This window comes from Armigeres subalbatus, chromosome 3, assembly GCF_024139115.2.
Source record: "Armigeres subalbatus isolate Guangzhou_Male chromosome 3, GZ_Asu_2, whole genome shotgun sequence".
Taxonomy (NCBI): Eukaryota; Metazoa; Arthropoda; class Insecta; order Diptera; family Culicidae; genus Armigeres; species Armigeres subalbatus.
Window position 1 is genome coordinate 54,120,328 of NC_085141.1, and position 22,159 is coordinate 54,142,486.

Sequence of the window (22,159 nt, forward strand, 5' to 3'; positions counted from 1 at the left end):
TCCTCTCAAAGTTACGTGCCATGATATCAATGTCGTCGGCGAATCCAAATAACTGGACGGACTTCGTGAAAATCGTACCACTCGTGTCAATCCCTGCCCTTCGTATTACTCCCTCCAAAGCGATGTTGAATAGCAGACACGAAAGACCATCACCTTGCCGTGACCCTCTACGCGTTTCAAAGGGACTCGAGAATGCCCCTGAAACTCGAACTACGCACATCGCCCGATCCATCGTCGCATTGATCAACCGTATCAGTTTATCCGGAAATCCGTTTTCGTGCATTAGCTGCCATAGCTGGTCCCGATCGATTGTATCATATGCGGCTTTGAAGTCGATAAATAGATGATGTGTGGGCACGTTGTATTCGCGGCATTTCTGCAATACCTGACGAATTGCGAACACCTGGTCTGTGGTAGAGCGTTCACCCATAAATCCCGCCTGGTACTGCCCCACGAACTCTCTTGCAATTGGTGTTAGTCGACGGCATAAAATTTGGGAGAGTAACTTGTAGGCGGCGTTCAGCAATGTGATTGCGCGGTAGTTGCTACAATCCAGCTTATCGCCCTTTTTGTAGATGGGACACACAACACCTTCCATCCACTCCTGCGGCAGAACCTCATCCTCCCAAACCTTGGTAATCACCCATTGCAGCGCTCTAGCCAGTGCTTCACCACCGTGTTTAAACAGCTCTCCTGGTAGTTGGTCAACTCCAGGGGCTTTGTTGTTTTTCAGCCGGCCGATCTCCTCCTGGATTTCCTGGAGATTCGGAGCCGGAAGTCGCATGTCCTGCGCGCGTGCTCCTAGGTTCATTACCATACCGCCCCCGTTGTCTGCCATATCGCCATTCAGGTGCTCTTCGTAGTGCTGCCGTCACCTTTGGATCACCTCACGCTCGTTCGTAAGGAGGTTCCCGTTTATGTCCTTACATATATCGGGCTGTGGCACGTGGCCCTTACGTGAACGGTTCAACTTCTCATAGAACTTTCGTGTGTTATTAGCGCGGTACAGTTCCTCCGTCTCTTCACGGTCTCGATCTTCCTGCTGGTGCTTTTTCCTTCGGAAAATCGAGTTTTGTCTGTTCCGCGCCCGTTTGTATCGTGCCTCGTTCGCCCTCGTGCGGTGTTGCAGCAATCTCGCCCATGCTGCATTCTTCTCCTCCACTAACTGCTCACATTCGCCGTCATACCAGTCGTTTCTCTGATCCGGAGCCACCGTGCCTAGTGAAGCGGTTGCGGTGCTTCCAATGGCGGATCGAATATCTCTCCAGCCATCTTCAAGAGATGCTGCGCCTAGCTGCTCTTCCGTTGTGAGTGCCACTTCCAGCTGCTGCGCGTAGTCTTGGGCTAGTCTACCGTCTTGTAGCCGCCCAATGTTTAGCCGCGGTGGACGACTCCGACGCGTGTTGATCACCGTTGAGAGTTTTGAGCGCAGACATACTGCAACGAGGTAGCGGCCGGATTCAATATTCGCACTACGGTAAGTGCGTACGTTCGTGATGTCGGAGAAGAATTTACCGTCGATTAGAACGTGGTCGATTTGGTTTTCCGTTACTTGATTAGGTGATTTCCATGTGGCCTTGTGGATATTCTTACGGGGGAAGAAAGTGCTTCGGACTACCATTCCGCGGGAGGCTGCAAAGTTTATGCATCGTTGGCCGTTGTCGTTCGATACGGTATGCAGACTATCCGGTCCGATGACCGGTCTATACATTTCCTCCCTTCCTACCTGAGCGTTCATGTCACCGATGACGATTTTGACGTCCCGCAGTGGGCATCCATCGTATATCTGCTCCAGCTACGCATAGAACGCTTCGTGTGGGCAGTGCACGTTGATGATGCTATAGTTGAAGAAACGGCCTTTTATCCTCAGCTTGCACATCCTTGCGTTGATTGGCTGCCACCCAATCACGCGTTGGCGCATCTTTCCCAGCACTATGAAGCCGGTTCCCAGCTCGTTGGTGGTGCCACAGCTTTGGTAGAAGGTAGCCGCTCGATGCCCGCTTTTCCACACTTTCTGTCCTGTCCAGCAGATTTCCTGCAGCGCTACGACATCGAAGTTGCGGGGATGTAATTCATCGTAGATTATCCTGTCGCAACCTGCGAGGCCTAGCGACTTACAGATCCATGTTCCAAGCTTCCAATCGTGATCCTTTATTCGTCTTGGTCGTTGCAGATTGTATCGTGTCATATTATCTTCTATGTTATTCGTAATGGTTGTTTTTAAAGGCGGCTTATTGGGCCTGCGCAAACCTCCTGTCTCGTCGGAGGGCCGTCGTGTCAGGGCTGTTTAGCGTCCCACCTAACACCAGGACTTGGGCTTGTGCGCTTTGAGCGGCACACGGTCGCTTTGGCGGAGCCTTCTTGCGGATACATGCAGCTTTTTATAGAGGTTTAACAGGGCCCACTGTCAAACCCCATCACATCCTAGGCAGGCGCCACAACTCGGAGATGGCCTGGGGAGGGATCTTCAAGCCCTTGGACCATATGTTTTATCACAGAAAAGCAGACGTACCGGGCTTGGTCAAAAAGTTAGGGCGGGATTTTTTTAATATTCAATTGACCATTGCTCAGTGAAATATTACCAGGTTCCTTTGGTTTTGGCATGGTTCTGCAGGAAATTCAACTAGTTTTGAAAAACGAGTTCAAAATCATGTTCTGGCCGCAGGAGAAATTCCGGATTATTGGAGGGCATGTCAAAAATGCTAGATTTTGTGCCTATATTATTAAAATGGATGAAATGTTGGCTCTTGTTATACTCTTTTACAGAAACTAGAGCTTTTACTGAGTTGATTGATATATGGATATTACAGATTGGATGACAAACATCTGAGATATGGATGTTTTTCATGAACGAGGTGCGTTGTATGGAAATATTCGCTCAGGAATGTAGAAATTGTACCAAAATGTGTGTGTGGAGCGTAAATGACTAGATCCCCCTTTTCTTCACTCCCTGATTGATGATCCTACTGTCGACCGAACCGATTGAGGTTGAAATTTGAGCTAGTTTGTCTCCATTTGTCTGTCAGAACATTGCTCACTTTACCCCAGGCGACATGACCAATTTACCCCATAGCTACATGTTTTTCAAATAACACGTAAACTAAGAAAAACAAATAAAAAACTATCTTCCATCAAACATCATAACAAGCTAAATGAACGATGTGAACGATATATTGGTTTAGAACTAATAACCCAGAGTTTTCTTGGCTTAAATGCAACAGTGCCGAAATTACATCAAACTAGCATTTTGCGAAAGCGCGCCGAATTTTGTTAAAATCTAGCTGTTAAATAGATATTTCATTATTTGAAATAGCTCGGAGGGCATGAAATGCTTAATTTATGGTGTAGCATGGGAAATAATACGAGAAATCCATAAACAGGGGATAAACAAGCCGTTACTCACCCCGCCTGTTCACTTTACCCCCGCTACCCCTACAACGAACGGCGTCGTTATTGTTTGCAATTATTGAGCCACTGAAAAAATAACATTCATTCATTTGATTTATTGTGAAAGTTCACTAAATTTAGTTAATCCTTGAGTAGCAATCATATATATATACCTATGTATATCCATGCAGTGAGTCTAAACATATGCATACATCTCCAAATTTGAAAATGACTGAACACATTACAAACTAAGTCTCTTTTCTTTCAAAAACATGTGCATGCTTCAGTTTGGCTTGTTGGGTGTGCATGCTTCAGGTTGGGTGGACTGGTGTTCAATAACTACTGTGGATCTCTGGTAATTTGACCCATTTTTATTCTGATCACTTACTAATTCGAACCCCATTAGTTTTCACCCCCATTAGGGCCCTCCTGTGCGGGTTCGATTCCCGGTGCCGGTCTAGGCAATTTTCGGATTGGAAATTGGGCATAAAAGTATCATCGTGTTATCCTCATGATATACGAATGCTAAAATGGTAACCTGGCTTAGAAACCTCGCCGTTAATAACTGTGGAAGTGCTTAATGAACACTAAGCTGCTAGGCGGCTCTGTCCCAGTGTGGGGATGTAATGCCAATAATAATAAGAAGTTTTCACATAGTTCAGAAAAAAAGAGGTTTCTAAAGTAAATTCATTTAATACGTGTGGGATGGAGAAAAGAAAAAAAGAATATCCTAAAACGGAAAGCAGAATCAAAGATTTTCTAATGTTCAAAGGATTTTGGAAATTCAAATTAATACTAATTAACTGCAATTCGAATGAAGTTCCGCTCAAACTATCGGAAGTCAACGGTATATATGCCCATGCGGTGCAATGCAGTTATCGACCCATATTTATGAAAATCAACCGGTTTTAACCACAAATAAAATGTGAAGTGAAATTCGATCCTGAAGCATTACTTTTCCATTTAAGCACGATTGTAAATTAATGCGTCTCTCAGCATTACTAGAGCTTCAATCCTGACTGCCGGTGCGTAGAACGATGGTTTTACTATGCATGGCGAATTCAGTATGGAATTGATCTAACACGTTCATGGACGTCTATGGTTTTCTCCGGGGAACAAACCGACCTGGTGCCCTTGTGAGCGTTGTGAAGACTGAAAATATAACAAATCACAAGTGGCTGTTATCTGCATTAATTGTCGTCTGCACTGCGCAATCACTCGTCAAAGTTCAACGAAATGTTCCCATTAATCAGTTTTGTCTAATTAATTAATTATCTCGACAAAGTTGGTCTTTTAGCTACCGATTTTATTTGTATATTATTGAGGAGCCAACAGTTGCCATAAAAATTACACGATTTGAAATATGAAATATGAGATATGAAAAAACGATGATCGTAGATGTATAAAGTGACTGAATCTGAATGAGCTTATCAACATCAATTTGTTAATGATTTCTCATGAGACCTAATAGTTCCATCTCTCACGAATCAATAAAATATTTGGGAAGTTAATTCCATATGAGGTTGCATCGTTATCGCGGCTCAAATTGTCTTCCGGAAAGACTACTGTAATCTGGAAAAATCGACAATGGATTCTCATTTCAATTGTGTTATCACGGTTTTTTTTGTATGAGTAGAGAGCACTTGAGTTTAGTTTTTTGTCCAATTGGTATTGATAATATTTAGAACTCTTTCCTGATTCCTATTTAGCTTTTCAGTCACATTTCGTCAGACAAGCAGATCATATCGGTAGTGTGAAAGTGGAAACACAAGTGCGTTTATATTATTCAGCTCAGATATAGAACAATGGGCGATGTGATACCTATATAGTGCGATGCAAGTGTGATATAGTTGAAGCACGTACTTTTAACTGTTAATCCAAAATATCGGTTTACAAAAATCTGAATACCAAACATATCAGCCATGGTAAAGCAATTGACGGATAACCCACACGGGCAATTTACGGCCGAAGACTACACGGTATTTGTGGTGATGCTGAGTGTTTCGGCTGCCATCGGGATCTACTTTGGTTTCTTTGAGGGCAAAAAGAACAAAACAACCGAGGATTATCTGCTCGGTGGACGAAACATGAAAGTATTTCCGATAGCGGTGTCGCTCATTGCAAGGTATGTTAATCTGGGATGTTAATGAGGGATTTTTGTGTGGTTACGACATATGAGCATAATTTTTTTAGTCATAAACGAGAACATTACAAAAAGCAAAATAGATGTATGTGTTTGAACATTTCACCAAATAATGTGATGTCCATGATAGCCAGGTTCTGATTTTTTATGAAAACCACGGTATTAGGTGATGCGCGGAATTAGGGTAGGTCACGGTATACGATTCTGTTTTTAAGAAAATGCAAGCGATCGAAAAAAAATCAACTGAGCAAAGTTTTCCACGAAAATTTCCATCTTGAGGATAGTTATGCCTGATCTCGTGGTTTTTTTTCAGAACATAGGTATTTTGAACAGACAATTTTATAGGCTTCAATCTCCGAAATGTTTGATGAAAAATAATCGAATGCGCAATATTAGATAAGTAAATTTGGACATTTTTGCATAAAATGAGTTTGGAGAACTGTTCCGTTTTCCATCTCACTGAACATATATTCATCTCATCGCGACTCAAAGAAATACGACACCGATTTTTAACTGCTGAAAAAAAACACAAAAATAAGAACGAATCAAATTTCTTTTCGTTGCTTTGTTTTTCGTGGGATGACTATCGGAGCTATGAGATGAAGTCCAAAAAAGATAATGGCTTGCGGTTTCGTTATTGCGCTTCAAATTGTCTTACAATCGCTTATAGTTATTTTGCTTCTACGATGACTCGTTCTTGAGTCATTATTTTTCAAAGTTAGTGGTGTTTGGTGAAACCTAAAAAAATCCACTGGAGTATTCCGATAATATAGGTGGCCGAGATTTTTTTTTCATTTGATTTGTTCATACATTTCTTGTTTGCTAATTATCTAATACATTCATTCATCTCTTAGACTAGAAGTTATTATACACGCAAAAAAAAGCGTTCATGAATTCGTGAACTAACGAGTTTACGGTGTATTTTTTCGTGAACAACAATCACGGATTCGGGAATACAGTCACGTTTTCAGGAACGTTCTGGAAAACATGACTGGTGTTCCCGAATCCGTGATTGGTGTTCACGAAAAAATACACCGTGAACTCGTTAGTTCACGAATTCAAGATCGCTTTTTTTTGCGTGAACAGTTTTAGAGCTAATCGTTGCAATACAAGATTGCAACGATTTCTGTCTAAAATTGGAAAATATTTTATTGGACATCCGTTGCAGTATCTCAATACACCCGATTCTGTTTATACACGTTTTTTTTTACACGGCCGCGTAAAAAAATCCAATACAAAATTTTTGCAAAGTTGCTCCATTTTGCATTCGTTTACACTTCTTCTTATTGACATTACATCCCCACACTGGGCCAGAGCCGCCTCGCAGCTTAGTGTTCATTAAGCACTTCCACAGTTATTAACTGAGAGGTTTCTAAGCCAGGTGACCATTTTTGCATTTGTATATCATGAGGCTAACACGATGATACTTTTATGCCCAGGGAAGTCGAGACAATTTCCCATCCGAAAATTGTCTAGACCGTCACCGGGAATCGAACCCAGCCACCCTCAGCATGGCCTTGCTTTGTAGCCGCGCGTCTTACCGTACGGCTAAGGAGAGCCCCGGAACGGAACGGAACGCATCCCATGCATTTTTTACACGAAACGCATCCCCCGTGTAAAAAAAGAATCGGGTGTAGCGGAATTTGGGGCAAGTGTGCCACCTTAAGCACTTTGTTCAGTAACTTTTGAAAAACTCTTTGTTAAAACTTGGATATGGTTTCAATACCAATTTACACTTATATTTTCACTAATGATTGAGTCCCAGAAAAAATAAATGCAAAAAAGCTATTTCTGAAGCGTTTTAAAAATTGTTATAAATAACGAGTTTTTTTGGGCTACGGGGAAAGAGTGCCACCCATGTGGGGCAAGACGGCCACCTAGATAGTATCAAAGAATTTAAAGGAAAAATTAATATTTTAGCAGGTATGGCACGGGTACATGCTAGAGGTATCCAAAAAAGAAGCATTTTCCGTTATTGGGTGTGACTTTGAAAAAAAGGATTTATTGTACGTATCAAATTTTCAATAAATATTTTTGTACAACTATTTTCGTTACATTACAAAAGTGTCATTCAAATATTGAGCAACGTAAAAAATGGTCGTTTGGGATCGTCCATAAATCATGTCACGCATAAGGAGCGAGGAAACGTGATGGTCAATACCACTGTTTTTTGAGCTCTCATAGCTCTCATAGTGTGACATGGCGGGGAGGATTGACAATTTCCTTCATTTTTCAACGTTCAGCGGTTGAATCTGTGAACCCTGGAAGTTTACAGTTCTGGTTTCTGCATGGAAAAATTGTCCACCTTTCAAATGGAGAATCATTATTTAGTGAATAGCGTGTCATGGGATTGAAATATAATTAATGGTTTACTTGATTTCGTCTTTTTATTCAAAAAAGCAAAACAAACCAAACGCAACTTCAACGATAACAAAACAATCATTTCATGACTACAAAGTTCATACTAGTTTTAAAGAAAAGTCAAGTCACCTTCGGATCATTGCCGATTAGTGGGTACACGTTGGACATTCATCTTTGTAACATTCGTGAAACCAAGCATGGCATGCACCACACTTGTTCCACCCCTTACCATGCTCAGATAGAAGGAAACATTTGCGGCACAGATCACATAATAAATCTTCAAGTGAGTCGTCATCAACTACACGTTTGCGTTTCGTAGATTGCTTTGTATTGGGTTTCTGACGTATCTTGTTGGCTTTCTTGATAGTTTCTATATCCCTCGATGCCTGGGACTCCTTCAAAGCCGTACGGTACGGGCTTGATGTGAGCACTGTTGCCTTTTCTTTCCTCTTTCGGGTCACCTTCCGGGTTCGTGTCTTGGGTAGCGGATGTATGGCCTCTGAAGAAACTGCAAATCCTTCATATGAAGCACTCGAGGTTCCAGGAGGACAGTTTTCTTTATCATCAGCTGCAGCAACCGAATCCACAGGTTCACAACTGTTCACAGGTTTTCGTCGTTTTCTTTGTCAGGCGAACCGCAAGCTTCGACGCCATCTCCAGTTGATGTGCCGTTGACGTTAATCGGGTTGCTGCATGAAAGGTCGATGTCGATAACATCAGCAGGTGCACAAAGATCGTCACTGAACACTTGCCTGTTCCGGGAAACCAATCCCGTCTTGGCAAATCCGTTAATTGCGATTGTTGCGTTGCATGTTTTAATGTAAGTCTTTCCAAAAAGTTCACTCAGCTCATTTACGGCAACGACCTTGCCTGGATTTTCCTTAAGGCTTAAGGTATTCGTCGGTTGCCCTGGAGAGATGTGTCTTTAATGGCCCCATAAAGGTTACGTCCAACGGGTTGCATCCGGTGACTACAGTGCGGCGGGAAGCTGATAACAGTCACGTGGTTCCGACTTGCCTTTTCCAAGAACACAATGTTTTTGGTATGTGAGCTGTGACCATCAAGCAGCAACAATATCGGGCTCGATTCAGTTGGTCGAGTATGTTTTAGGAAGTGATCGAAATATTTGTCGAAGTCAAAACCCGTCATCCATCCACTTTTGTTGCAATGGAATAATGTTTCCGATGGGGCGCCCTTCTCTAAGCCTTCCGTCATTTGAGCTCTTGCAAAAAGTAGCATCGGTGGGACGAAAACTCCGCTCGCTGACATGGTCAAGCAGGCCGTTGCCATGATTCCGTGTTCCGCTGATGTTATTCCGCCAACTTTCTTTTTTCCTCGCAGCGCCAGTACCCGTGATAGAAGCATAAATTAAGTAAAAATATATAATCAACCGTGTTTTTATTCTTACCGTGCTTGATGTTTCGTCCACATTGAATATTCTGCTTGGAGGGAACTTTTGTGGGCTTCCTGTTTTCTTAAGGAGACCGAAAAAAATTTCAACAGCAACTCGATTGAATCCTTGAAGGCGAGCAGCTGACGTGGGTTCTGCAATCCTGAGAAAAAGTTCCTGGTGCCTGGTTCGGAAGCCATAAAACTAATCCCAACCGGCCAGTGTTCAACCGGTTCGGTGTCTCGGTTGAACGGATGGTTTATGTTGCTGCGCTCCGCTAGCTCAAACGCAAGGCTGCGCACATCACGAGGACCAAATCCGTAGCATCGTTTTTCAAGATCCAAAATGTGGTTAACCAATTCCTCCTCCTGCCGCGCGTTGAAAACATGCTCGTAACAACCCAAACTCATCTCCAAGCTGGCGCCGGGAGTGTTCTCGTTGAGTTTTAGGTACTTGGCAAGAGTCTTCTTTGGAGCTTTGTGTTCTTCAGCAGCTCGTTTCACCGAACTACCTTTTTCGGTCACGGACCGCGACGGACCGCACTGCCGCTTCCATTCTGGCCGCTGGCCAACTTTTTCGGGACGAAATTCGCTGGTATTTACGCACCATTCTGCTTTACTGTGACTGCGTTTACGTTTTTAACAGCTTCACTCTCGAGAAAAATAACGAACATAGTAGGTGGCACTCTTGCCCCTACTAGTGGTGGCACACTTGCCCCAACATTAACAAGTTTCATAAATTAACTTTTTTTTCGAAAAAAAAAATTTTTTTTGACTGTGTCATCGCTAGAAACAAATACTCTTTCATTCAATTCCACACTGCAATATACACTTTCTTGATATTTTGTTTGTATGTAATCTGACAACTTAATTGAATTGGCTGGAATATTATAAAATTGCACGCAATTTTGATGCTCATTATATTGTGGATTTGCTTGACCAATGGATTCGAAGGTCGGTTCACTTGCCTATTTCAAACGTTCCCTTTTCCAGCAAGGTTTGCCAAACTCAATAAATGTTTGGTAGATTACCTTGTTTTTTGCTCCTTGTCTATCAAAACAGATGTCAAAACATCGGAAAAAGAAAGAGAAGTCCGAGGGAAACAGCAAAAAGCACGTGGCAGACTTGCCAGTTTTGACAGATTTTACTATGAAGATGGGTGTGAAGGTGAAAACGGCGATTTCAACGACCGTTCAAGGAGCGACTATTTCGAACGGTCGGGTCCAATAGGGAAATCCACGTACAATAAAATTGATCATAAAAAAGTGCGTACACTATGTCTGGTAATACGATCGAATCTAGCTGTGTATCGGCTGGGTCGTTTAATACATATTTTATTGAATAAATGCCGGGTGGCTCACTTGAACACCTTTGGTTTTTTTCAGTTATCATGCCAATTAGAAACATTTGTTAAATAAATTAACCAAAAAGGACAAAAAGATCTCAACGAGTTTTTTTTTGATAAGTATATAGAAAATATATTATCGTCACTTGGGGCTTTCATGTTTTAAAATTTTCTAGTAATAGATTTCACTTCATCCAAATTAGTTTCCCATGAAGGTTCAAAAGATTGAGAAAGTTTTTTCACCTCCGCATATCCTGATCCTCAATAGGACTAGTGAGACCTAGACTAAAATTATGGGCACTCTCAAACTGCTGAGAAAGTTTATGAGCATTTTCGCTATTTGTTAATGAAATCCTATTTCTCATTTTAAGGACAAATCCTCACGGAATCCAAAACTAAAGGCACTTGTATTTCCAACACGCAGAAAAAACTATTTTATAAACAACAATTTTTCACATAAATTCAAAAAGAAATTCGCTTTGTTTTGGCGGTAATAAGAATTATTGTTGTTTCAACAATCCAATATTGTTGTATTTATAGAAGCTTAGAAAGCTTGACTATAGAAAAGCTTTTTTGACAGCTTCGATCGATTACAATAATATTGTTGATTCAACAAGAGATCTATGTTTAATTCAAACATCATTCTTTTCAATTCAAATGGCTTTTTCTTTTTGAAATAAAGTGAGTGAATAAGAATATATGTTTTCATTTTTATTGTTTTTATGATTGATACATTTATTTTTAACTAATATTTAAAGAAAATTAAAAAAAATACAGCTCACAATATATTATTTTTAACTTCCAAGAACTTTTAAACTTCTTCTTACAGCCTGTGTTTCGTAGTAGAGGGGAGCCAATTGCCGATCTGAAACCAAGGTTTTTTTTTGTTTATTAAAAATTCGGAATGAAATTAAAGTGATTCGCTTACCTGTTTTTTAATGTACCAATCAGGTTATGTTGAAAACAGTATCTATCCGTCCAATTAGACGCTTCTCCAGGTCTCCAGCAACATTTGGTCAGTTTGATTCAACTGAAAGTAGAAGCTACCTCTTTCCTCAGAGTATTATGGCTTGTAGGTCCTACAATAATCAAAAGAAGTAGATTGAATATTTATAAATAATATTAAACCATATAGAATACATACCTTTATGAATAACAAATATTGTATAAGTAATCACCGGAGCACTCTTTTTGTGCATTTTTGAAAACTGTGAAAACTATACAATTTCAAAAATAGTTCTATGATTGTTGACATTAAAATTAAGCCGATCGTTTCAAAATGTCCAAATATTTTTAGGAAACAAATATCCGTAAAATGTGTGACTTCAAAGTGAGATCAATTTCAAGGTGATTTTTTTAGAACATTAGTCCTATCTCGAATTTGTTGTTTTGGCTCATGATTTGATAGTAGGTAATAATAGGACTTGCTTCATGAGGGAAATGTTCTAGTTAGGAAATAGAGTTATTTTAGTTGACTAAAACGTCACTTTATCTAGCTTTTCGCGCACGATAATGTTGTCATGCGTTGTACTAAAACCATTTGTACTTTCAAACGCATTGACATTTTAATTTTTCTTACCTTCATTCCGAAACATAAGGAAAATGGAATGTTAACCCCAAGCCAGTCTAATTAGTATTCGTTTGGTGTCTAAACGGCATATCATTATCGGGCGGCATTTGTTTAGGAAACGTAAGCTTTTGTCAAAATGCTATTGTGATTTCAACGGAAGCATTTAAATTTTAATCACAAATCCTTCTGAGGTTATTTTCAAATGTTTAGATTAAAACCATTCGAGCTTTTTTGAAAAGCTCATTTCAAATCAATATTGTTGAAATAATAATAGTTTGTTATTGAAATTATCTCAGCAAATCTGTTTGAAACAATAAATATCGACGTATTTTCTATAAGATTTGACGATATGAAATCAACAATCAGATTTTTTGGTTCAATGTTGACCAATTTCTGTCCGTGAAGAGCACACCACTCAAACTCAATACGGAAGCAACGTACAACTGTCCTTTTTTATTATTCCACGCATGTACTATGGGGCCTCCCCATACAAACAGGCGGACAAAAATATTTTGTTCCTTTTTTCGACATAATATTATAAGATCCACGGGGATGACAAGCCACGCCTTTGTCACATCTTTTCTGAATCACCAATACGAGTGCATTGCGAATGCAACATAAACAATTGGGAGGGTGAAAATGATATAAAACGAACAAAGGCTTAGACAGTACCTTGAGCAACTAACATTCCGAATAATTGAGCAAATAAGTTGAACATTCTTAAGTTTGAAGCATGGAATCAAGTGTAAAATTGTTTTAATTGATAATTTGTTAAATTTTTCTCTATTTTCTCATGATTGTATCATGTTGCATTATTGAGTGGTATGGACGTTTTGCATTATATTCTCCTGTAAAACGTAAACATTCAAAATTGACGCACATACTATTGCAAAATAAATCAGTATTGGGGTAATTTGACACTGGGGGATAAATTTATCACCCAAAAAAGAACGAACAGGCAAACCTGTCAAAATCCATGTCGCTCCTCTGATAAGATCTTTATAACTGGGAAATGTTCAGTTCATTCAAAGTTAATTGCCTATGTTCCGGGTATTAAACCACCCGGAGTGGAAATTAATTACTATGTCTGAAACTCGATTTATGCATATGCACAGTTCGGAAAAGGTAATGGAGGGTAACCACTCCCTTCGGTGGGGTTTGATCCCACGGAACCAGTACGCTAGAGAGGTGCCTTCCCTACTAATCTACGAAGGACCTCCATCGTTCTCCGCAGCTTAACGGGTACTTATTACTTAGGGAAATGCAGGGGGAGAAGGCGTAGCACTGAATCCCTACCCCAACATGTGCGACATCTGGATTTGGTTCTAAACTGTAAACAACAGTGTTAATTCTCTACCACCTTTTCGTTATGGCGAGGCATTTTTTATGCATACTTTTGTTTTCGATATTTTATCAAAAATAAACACTCAATCATGCAGCAATATAATGATGTGATATGCTTGATTTACCTGCTTGATTATAGGGACTCGAAAAAGAATTTATTTGCAGTAGCTAACCGAATATAAAAATGTTCACATTAACGATTGCGCCCTAACACCGGTTCTAAGCTTCGATGCAGAGTACACGAGCTTTGTTCGCCAGTGACAGGCGTATGAGGCCCTTGGGGAAATGTTGTTAAGCAACAATCTCAGGCATTTCGAAAATGGCCTAATAATTTGACTCTTCAAAATATTATAAATAAATTTCCAAACGACAACCTTATATCTCCGCGGGGAAATGCGAGGAAAAAAAGTAAATGACTTTTAAAGTTTAAAATACCTGTACTTTCCAGTGTTTGCTTCATATTCTGATTTTAAAGTTTTAATTCCTTCATGATAATAACAATTTTAGTACGATATGAAAGCTCTTTCAATTATCTTTACAATGCTATACATAAACCTTTGTATCGTATCAGAAAAAACTCGATTTTCCGGTTAATGTCTACCTAAATCCCCATGGTGGCATACTGGCCTGCGACGACAGTTATGCGTTGCTTCTGTATTAAGTGGTGCGCTTGAAAACGCGAGTACATTTAAATTTGGATTTCGTGAGGTGTCTTTAAGTTCTGGAGTTGGCTGTCAAGGTTTAAGAAAAAATAGTTAATTTCCAAAACGGCTTTAAACTAGGATCCAATTTTTAGACATTATTCTCAAAGTTGGTATTTTTCGGAATAACGAATCTCGCAAATCTCGCCTTAAAATTTTCAAAGCATGATCGCGAGTACTTTGATATTGCCTTCTCCACAGATTTTTAGGACGGATCAGTAGCTCAAGTAGCTCAAGTAGCTGAAACTCAAGTAGTTTCAGTATTGTTACAGGAGCCGCTGCAGGACCGGCCATGCCGGGACGCTACGAGCGCAGGAAGAGGGTTTATGGCAATCACTTTCCCTCTGCAAGCCGAGGAACAAGCCTGCACTCGCCACGAGCTCATGCGGAATTTTATTGGAAACTGGGGTTTAGGTTCTATGGCAGAGATTCATCATGGTTAATCGATTGCCAATGTGATAGTAATGAAGGGATATTCGAATTGGATGCCGGACCGTTACCTGCAAGCAAGAACTAGATAAGTTATAGGTGCATGAACATGATTAGAAGATGGAGACGGTTATATAGCCCATTTCCAGTTCTAGCGATAGCTAGAACATGAGAAATATATGAAAAGAAACAAAGTAGGATATGAATGGAACGGGCCTGAGATTGAACCCACGTCCTCCAGCGTATAAGGCAGAAGTGGTAGCCATATGACGACCAAGTCAGTTGACAGTTGGAAAAACCTCTGAAAAAGTATGAAAAAGTTTGGCTTGTTTTCACTTCAGCTTGAATACACTTAATTAAGGTTATGTCTGCTTTCCGACTGTTCTATAGGGACTCGAAAAAGAATTTATGTGCAGTAACTAACCGAATATAAAAATGTTCACATTAACGATTGCGCCCTAACACCGGTTCTAAGCTTCGATGCAGAGTACACGAGCTTTGTTCGCCAGTGACAGGCGTATGAGGCCCTTGGTTCTATCGCTGTGTGAAATGAACTCATCGAGAATCATTAGCCGTCAGTTACACTAAATGAGTAACATGTCAGTTATTCATAATATGTGTTTTTCTGGAGACCCCCGTTTTATGAGAATGGGACACAAAATTGTGAAAAAAAAAACATTTTCAGCATGTAAACAAGCGGAGGTATAAACTCACGTGGGATCCCGTCGGCTCAGGGGATTGTTTTGCTATATAGCAAATACGTTTGTTTTGATAGCAGATAATATTTATGCCGTTGTGATCTCTTCGGTGCACCTCTCGTTTGGTGGGTCGTCCTGTGGGATAACGCGTTCTCAAACAAACTCGTCCTAGTTGTTATTTGCTGCTGCTTCTGAGTAGAGGCTGGAGAAAAAAGCGAAAAGATTTACTTCTATTGCTTGTGGCTCATTTGCAAAATCTTTTTTCTGCTATTTGCAACTGCGTGGTGGTTGTTTTTGCCATGAGCTTTCCGACCAGATGCGTTTCAATTATGCGCATAAACGCGTCTTTTGGGCGGTTTATGGTGGCCAACATTCCGGGATGTTGGTAATATCTGTCATATGCTAGCCGTAGTTGCGCATAGCAAGCAGCTAGAGATTTCCACTTGAAAAACGTTTGATCTTGGGCTTAGCGTACGACAGCCACTATTTCATCCACGACTCGTGAGCTTTCGAGTCAAATATGGTCACTAATATTATGGAACTCGACTACGTTGTCTTCGGTTAGAAGATGCGGTGGAGGAGAAACCGCGCCAGGGTACGTGCCCCAGTGGGGTGGGGGAAGGAGGTACAGAGTCGTACTGTCAGAGCTTTGTGGTCTATGAAACAACAGGCGTGCGTGTAGGCGGACTGCAGCTTATTTTCGTAGGCCGGAGCTCACGTACATATGGTCAAGTCGAGATTGCGCGTTCCGGTTGACGTACGAACCCAGGGTCAAGTGGCCACAGCGTTCCGCACGCGTTATGCAGCTGCAGTTGTTTGACGACTGTTTTGCGAGACGGGCTTGTATTCGGGCTGGACGAGTCGCAAGCTCACTGCACGCAGTTGAAATCGCCAGCGAGGATGATGTTGGCAGTGGTGTGACTTGGGTAGCAGGGTGCCATTGAAGAACTCTTCTCTAGCAGTGCACTGTGCAGTGCCAGAGGAAGCGCAAATGTTGTAAAATTGTCGGTTTATGCACTCCCAGCGCAATCAGCCGGCTGTCGAGGCTTTTCTCGACGTGAGTGAACTTGATGCGCTCCTTCATTGCAACAGCGATGCCTCTCCTCGGGTGGTTCACATTAGCGAAAACGAAAAACCCAATGAAGGAACGCTGGCTGTTCGTTCTCGGCTTCTTGCAGACACGATATCGAGGCTTTGGCTACTGATTAAGGTTTGGAGCGCGCTGTGTTTCGTGGGGTTCATGATTGTTCCGATGTTCTGCGTTCTGCTTGTCGTTACCGTCGTCGTATCATTGCTTTTTTCGGGTGGACATCCTCGGCTTCGCCCTCTTCTTGTGGATGTTGACCAGTCATCCGTTTCGTTGCTGGCGGTTCAGCTCTGCGATATAGAGTCACTCACAGGCTTTTAAGGACAAGCATCTCGGAATCCAAAACAAAATTTACTTTTCAAGGGCACACCACTCAATATGAAAGCTCTTCAGGACCAGCAGTTTTTTATTATGTACACAAGAAATGCCAGAGTGACCTTGCTCTTTGCAGTGTTTGCATGAGGAAAACTGCCCCTTGTAGACAATTTACGCCTGCTGACCTTCGATCGTGACCCACGAATCGATGTTTCGAAAATACGTTTGCTCGTCTGAGAGTCAACCCAATCAGTCCTATGATAATTAAATGTTGAGCTTATTGGATTATGATAAAACTTTTTGTTAAACTGCAAACGTCACAGGAAGGTAATCAGAGTCAAAGTGAGCAGTTAGCATTGGCCACACAGCTGACTTTAAATCATTTAAAACCAAATCAATCAATCAATTGTCGAAGGATTTTGAGTGGATGAAAAACAGGTTGATTCATCGAGATAGTGAATCGTATTATATCGCACAGAAGACTTCGAATAAAATTTCACCGTTGGAATTGCTTTGAGCTCCATTCCATGAACGGTGTATGGCATTGAAGTCTTCAATTACGAAACATTTGCATTTGTGTCAAGTTAGAAATTTGAAGATCAGCTTTCAACAAATTATTTTCCTGTCCATTGCATTGAAAACGCAAGTAGGCAGCAATGAATGAGAATTGTCCAAAATTTGTTTCAACAGAAACACCCAAGGATTCCAAAACTTTAGTTTCCAACAACGAAAAATATTTATGATTGATTCGTCTATTTATGTTTCTGACAATGGCAACTCCACCACGATAACACGTTCGATCGCGCACTGTTTAATTATCTGCTTTTCGAACATTTTTTTTTCACTTCGTGGACGACCTGAAGAACGTTCACTCTCGCGCACTCTCTCCTCTACAGTTCAATCAAGGATAATAACCATAAAGTAGGGTAATACTAATTGAACCAAGCCCCGATCTCATAAAATATCGCTGACGAAGTTAAAAGAATGTTGAATTTCGTACGTAGGGTAAACTGGGGTAATATGCACCCCCGGGGCAAAACGACCTTTTGGCATTTTTAGCGGTGTTCCAGGAATATTCTCAAGAATGTTTACTACGGAGTTGGTAGTTCGAGATCCGAACTACATGCTCTGTAGTAAATACTATCGAAAAACTGCCGAAAATGTACTCAAAAATGCCAAAGGGTCGTTTTGCCCCGGGGGTGCATATTACCCCAGTTTTCCCTAGACAATTTTTAATCTGTCTTGTTTTACAGTCAACTGTCAGGCGTTTCTATTATGTCCGTACCGGCCGAAATGTACTCGTATGGAGCCCAGTACTGGATAATAGCGCCCACCATGATCGCAATCGTGATGATCATCAACTACATCTTTGTCCCGGTGTTCTACAACAACCAGATCACCAACTGCTATCAGGTTAGTACGTTTCCGAATGCTATCAGAAACTGTCCATAATGACCTACAAAACTTCCGCAGTATCTGGAGGATCGATTCAGCCCAGCCGTGAAGAAATTCGTCACGTTCACCTACGTGCTGAACATATACCTGATTCTGCCAGTTTTCATCTTCATCCCGTCCTTGGCGTTCGCCCAGGTGACCGGTATCAACATTCATCTGATCAACGGAATCGTATGCTGCGTTTGTATTTTCTATACCATGCTCGGCGGTATCAAGGCTGTTGTGTGGACCGACGTAGTTCAGGGTATGATCATGTTTGCTTCCTGCTTCTTGGTTGTTGCGATCGGTGTCGTAAAGATCGGCGGTTTCGGAGAAGTGTTTACGCGGGCGGCAACTGGCGATCGTTTGAATATTTTCAAGTAAGTATAGTTAAAAAAGCTACACATTTCATGGCAAGTAATTTTGTTCTTTTTCCGCGCTATCGCCCATCAGCTTGACCTTTGATGCATCTACAAGACAAACTTTTTGGACTGCTAGTATCGGAAATGTGTTTCTGTGGACCGGTTATTTGGGACTAAATCAGAGTTGTGTTCAGCGCATGGTAGCTGTGCCCAGCATACGACATGCACGCAGTGCACTATGGATTTTTTGCGCGGGATTCATCATCATTACCAGTTTGAACTGCTTCACGGGGATTGTGATTTTTGCAAAATACTTTGACTGTGACCCGATTAAGGTCAATCTGGTGCAGAAGGCTGATAAGCTATTACCATTCTACGTACAAGATGTAGCCGGTAATCTAAAGGGAATGCCAGGGGTGTTCATTTCTTGCGTATTCAGTGCTGGTCTAAGGTAGTTCTGAGATGATATAAAGTTCTAATCTTATGTACTTATTAATTGTTTAAACTCTTATTTTTAGTACCATGTCAGCTAATCTTAACTCTCTAGCCGGAATCATCTATGAAGACTACATTCGGCCATTCAAGTTGTTTAAACACACCGATTCGTCTGCCAACCGTACCATGAAAATATTAATCCTCTTCAGTGGTCTTTATTGCATCGTAATGGGACTAGTAGTGGAGCAATTCGGTCATATTTTGCAAATGGTGGTTACAATTGCCAGTGTAACGCAGGGTGCCGTAATGGGAATCTTTTGCTTAGGAATGCTGTGGCCTTGGGCGAACAAACATGGTGCGCTTTGGGGTTCGGCGGCCAGCGTGATCGGAATGTCATGGATCATTACCGGAGCACAGTTTGCCATAAGGAATGGTGATCTCAGCTATCCTCCGAAACCAACCAGCGTAGAAGGTTGCGCCGAATATGGATTCAATGTGACGCAATCGATTCTAGTACAAACCTCCAGTACGATGACGAGTGATAGCGGGTTCTCGATTTATAAGATGTCATTTGTATGGTACTCGACAGTTGGAACATTTTTAGTATTCCTTATAGGAATACCAGTCAGTTATTTCACTGGGTCGCAGGATCTAAGCCGAATGCATGCCAAATTGATTTCACCATTGGTACACCGGTGGTTACCCAACGAAATAACTAAGAACGAACTTGTCCTCAAATCAAGTAAAGTGTAAGTTTTGGAAAACGACTTTTTTTGTAAGTATTTTTCTAAGATTGTTTATTTACAGGAATTCCGAAGACATACACATTAAAGAATGTGTTTTTGCAACAACAGAACAGCAGAAAAATAAAGATCTCGACAACTCAAACGGGCATGTTTTATAGAAATATGTTGTGCCAACAATGTGCTTGTAGTATCTAATTTAGTGTCTTAAGCATGGATATAAATTTATGTATGGTTACAATACCTAGATATTACGATAATGTTTATTTTAAAATATGAAGATGAAGACATGTTTGATTGAATATTACATGATTACTAAGTAATATTATTTTTGTTTTATATGAACAATAAATATTTATTTTGTGGCAAATTATTCATATTTACCGTAACAATACAGTATGGGCTTAGATAATTAACAATCTAAGAGCAGGGTTCGTACTTTTCGTTTCAATTAGATAAAATCAAACAATTTTCGGTCCGAATTACAATGTTTTTTCGCAGCTTGTGGCAAAAAACATCTTTCACTCACCACTCTTTTTTCTAGGACGATAATCGCAACAGGAGTCGAACTTAAAACTGATAGAACACCAACAAAAATGACTTATAGGTCGATGGCACGACGCCATGTTCTTGTAGTCAACCACCCCTATTCTTGTTTACGGACGAACGAAACTTTCGAACGAATGCAGTTCGTTCGAATGATTTTGCTGGCGTAAACGAGATTGCACATCAGTTTTCGTTCGAAAGCGCGTTCGTACGTTAACAAGAATAAGGGTGAACAAAAGTTATTTTAGTTACTAGATAAAGATTGTCGCTGTCGTCGCTGTCCGGAACATCTTTTGCTGGCGAGGAGAGGGGAGCTAAATGTCAAAGAAGGAAAATCCATACGATTTGACAGGTATGTACCACACATGTTTCGGACAGCAGAACAAAGGGAACCGAAGCGACAATCTTTATCTAGTAACTAAAATATCTTTTGGGTGAACATCTCAATGTAAATGTTATGATAGTATGAGTTTTGTTTATATTAATATGACCAAACATCCTGCGTTTCGCGGGACAGTTCCGCATTTACACTTAGTTATTTCTCAGTATTTTCAGAGAAATTATTAGATTTTTTCGAGAATTTTAAATTATATAATTTTGACTAAAGCAAATGTTTTGTAAGGCAATCTTGTGGATCGCATAGAAGAAAAGATTAAAACGTACTTTTGTGACTCAGACAAAATTATCTCTGTAGTTTGTTTTACTCAAGCCTTATGTAGTGTTAGGAAAGAGTTACATTCTCAAATTTCATTCAGGATTCAAATGAAGCGCCCGCCCGACTAATGGCTCAAAGAATCGTTCGTGATGCGACTCGCAATTTGCATCATTGCATGATTTCAACGCGGGACGTCAAAATCGTCATCGGTGACATGAACGCTCAGGTAGGAAGGGAGGAAATGTATAGACCGGTCATCGGATCCCTGCATACCGTATCGAACGACAACGGCCAACGATGCATAAACTTTGCAGCCTCCCGCGGAATGGTAGTCCGAAGCACTTTCTTCCCCGCAAGAATTTCCACAAGGCCACATGGAAATCACCTAATCAAGTAACGGAAAACCAAATCGACCACGTTCTAATCGACGGTAAATTCTTCTCCGACATCACGAACGTACGCACTTACCGCAGTGCGAATATTGAATCCGACCACTACCTCGTCGCAGTATGTCTGCGCTCAAAACTCTCGACGGTGATCAACACGCATCGGAGTCGTCCGCCGCGGCTTAACATTGGGCGGCTACAAGACGGTAGACTAGCCCAAGACTACGCGCAGCAGCTGGAAGTGGCACTCCCAACGGAAGAGCAGCTAGGCGCAGCATCTCTTGAAGATGGCTGGAGAGATATTCGATCCGCCATTGGAAGCACCGCAACCGTTGCACTAGGCACGGTGGCTCCGGATCAGAGAAACAACTGGTATGACGGCGAATGTGAGCAGTTAGTTGAGGAGAAGAATGCAGCATGGGCGAGATTGCTGCAACACCGCACGAGGGCGAACGAGGCACGATACAAACGGGCGCGGAACAGACAAAACTCGATTTTCCGGAGGAAAAAGCGCTAGCAGGAAGATCGAGACCGTGAAGAGACGGAGGAACGGTACCGCGCTAATAACGCACGAAAGTTCTATGAGAAGTTGAACCGTTCACGTAAGGGCCACGTGCCACAGCCCGATATGTGTAAGGACATAAACGGGAACCTTCTTACGAACGAGCGTGAGGTGATCCAAAGGTGGCGGCAGCACTACGAAGAGCACCTGAATGGCGATATGGCAGACAACGGTGGCGGTATGGTAATGAACCTAAGAGCACGCGCGCAGGACATGCGACTTCCGGCTCCGAATCTCCAGGAAATCCAGGAGGAGATCGGCCGGCTG

At 41.4% G+C, this 22,159-nt stretch overlaps 1 protein-coding gene and 1 long non-coding RNA gene across 2 annotated transcripts; one reads left to right on the top strand and one right to left on the bottom strand.

Moving 5' to 3' along the window:
• The first annotated feature begins 5,052 nt into the window (after nt 1-5,052).
• LOC134219720 (sodium-coupled monocarboxylate transporter 2-like) lies at nt 5,053-20,116 on the top strand. The gene is made up of 6 exons (XM_062698558.1): nt 5,053-5,512; nt 18,023-18,182; nt 18,243-18,583; nt 18,657-19,016; nt 19,084-19,749; nt 19,808-20,116. Exons 1-6 carry the CDS (start codon nt 5,310-5,312, stop codon nt 19,902-19,904), a joined length of 1,827 nt encoding a protein of 608 aa, XP_062554542.1. The 5' UTR covers nt 5,053-5,309; the 3' UTR covers nt 19,905-20,116.
• On the bottom strand, nt 11,373-12,122 carry LOC134220276 (uncharacterized). Its single transcript, XR_009981831.1, has 3 exons — nt 11,770-12,122; nt 11,554-11,704; nt 11,373-11,490 (listed from the first exon to the last, which is right to left on the bottom strand). It is a non-coding gene; the product is annotated as an uncharacterized LOC134220276 (long non-coding RNA).
• Nucleotides 20,117-22,159: the final 2,043 nt, after the last annotated feature.

Bases quoted from the DNA above. Each gene is read 5' to 3' on its own strand.
- LOC134219720 (XM_062698558.1), top strand. From the start codon at position 5,310: ATGGTAAAGCAATTGACGGATAACCCACACGGGCAATTTACGGCCGAA. The intron at 18,183-18,242 runs GTTAGTACGTTT...AAACTTCCGCAG, and splicing joins AGATCACCAACTGCTATCAG to TATCTGGAGGATCGATTCAG. The intron at 19,017-19,083 runs GTAGTTCTGAGA...TCTTATTTTTAG, and splicing joins GTATTCAGTGCTGGTCTAAG to TACCATGTCAGCTAATCTTA.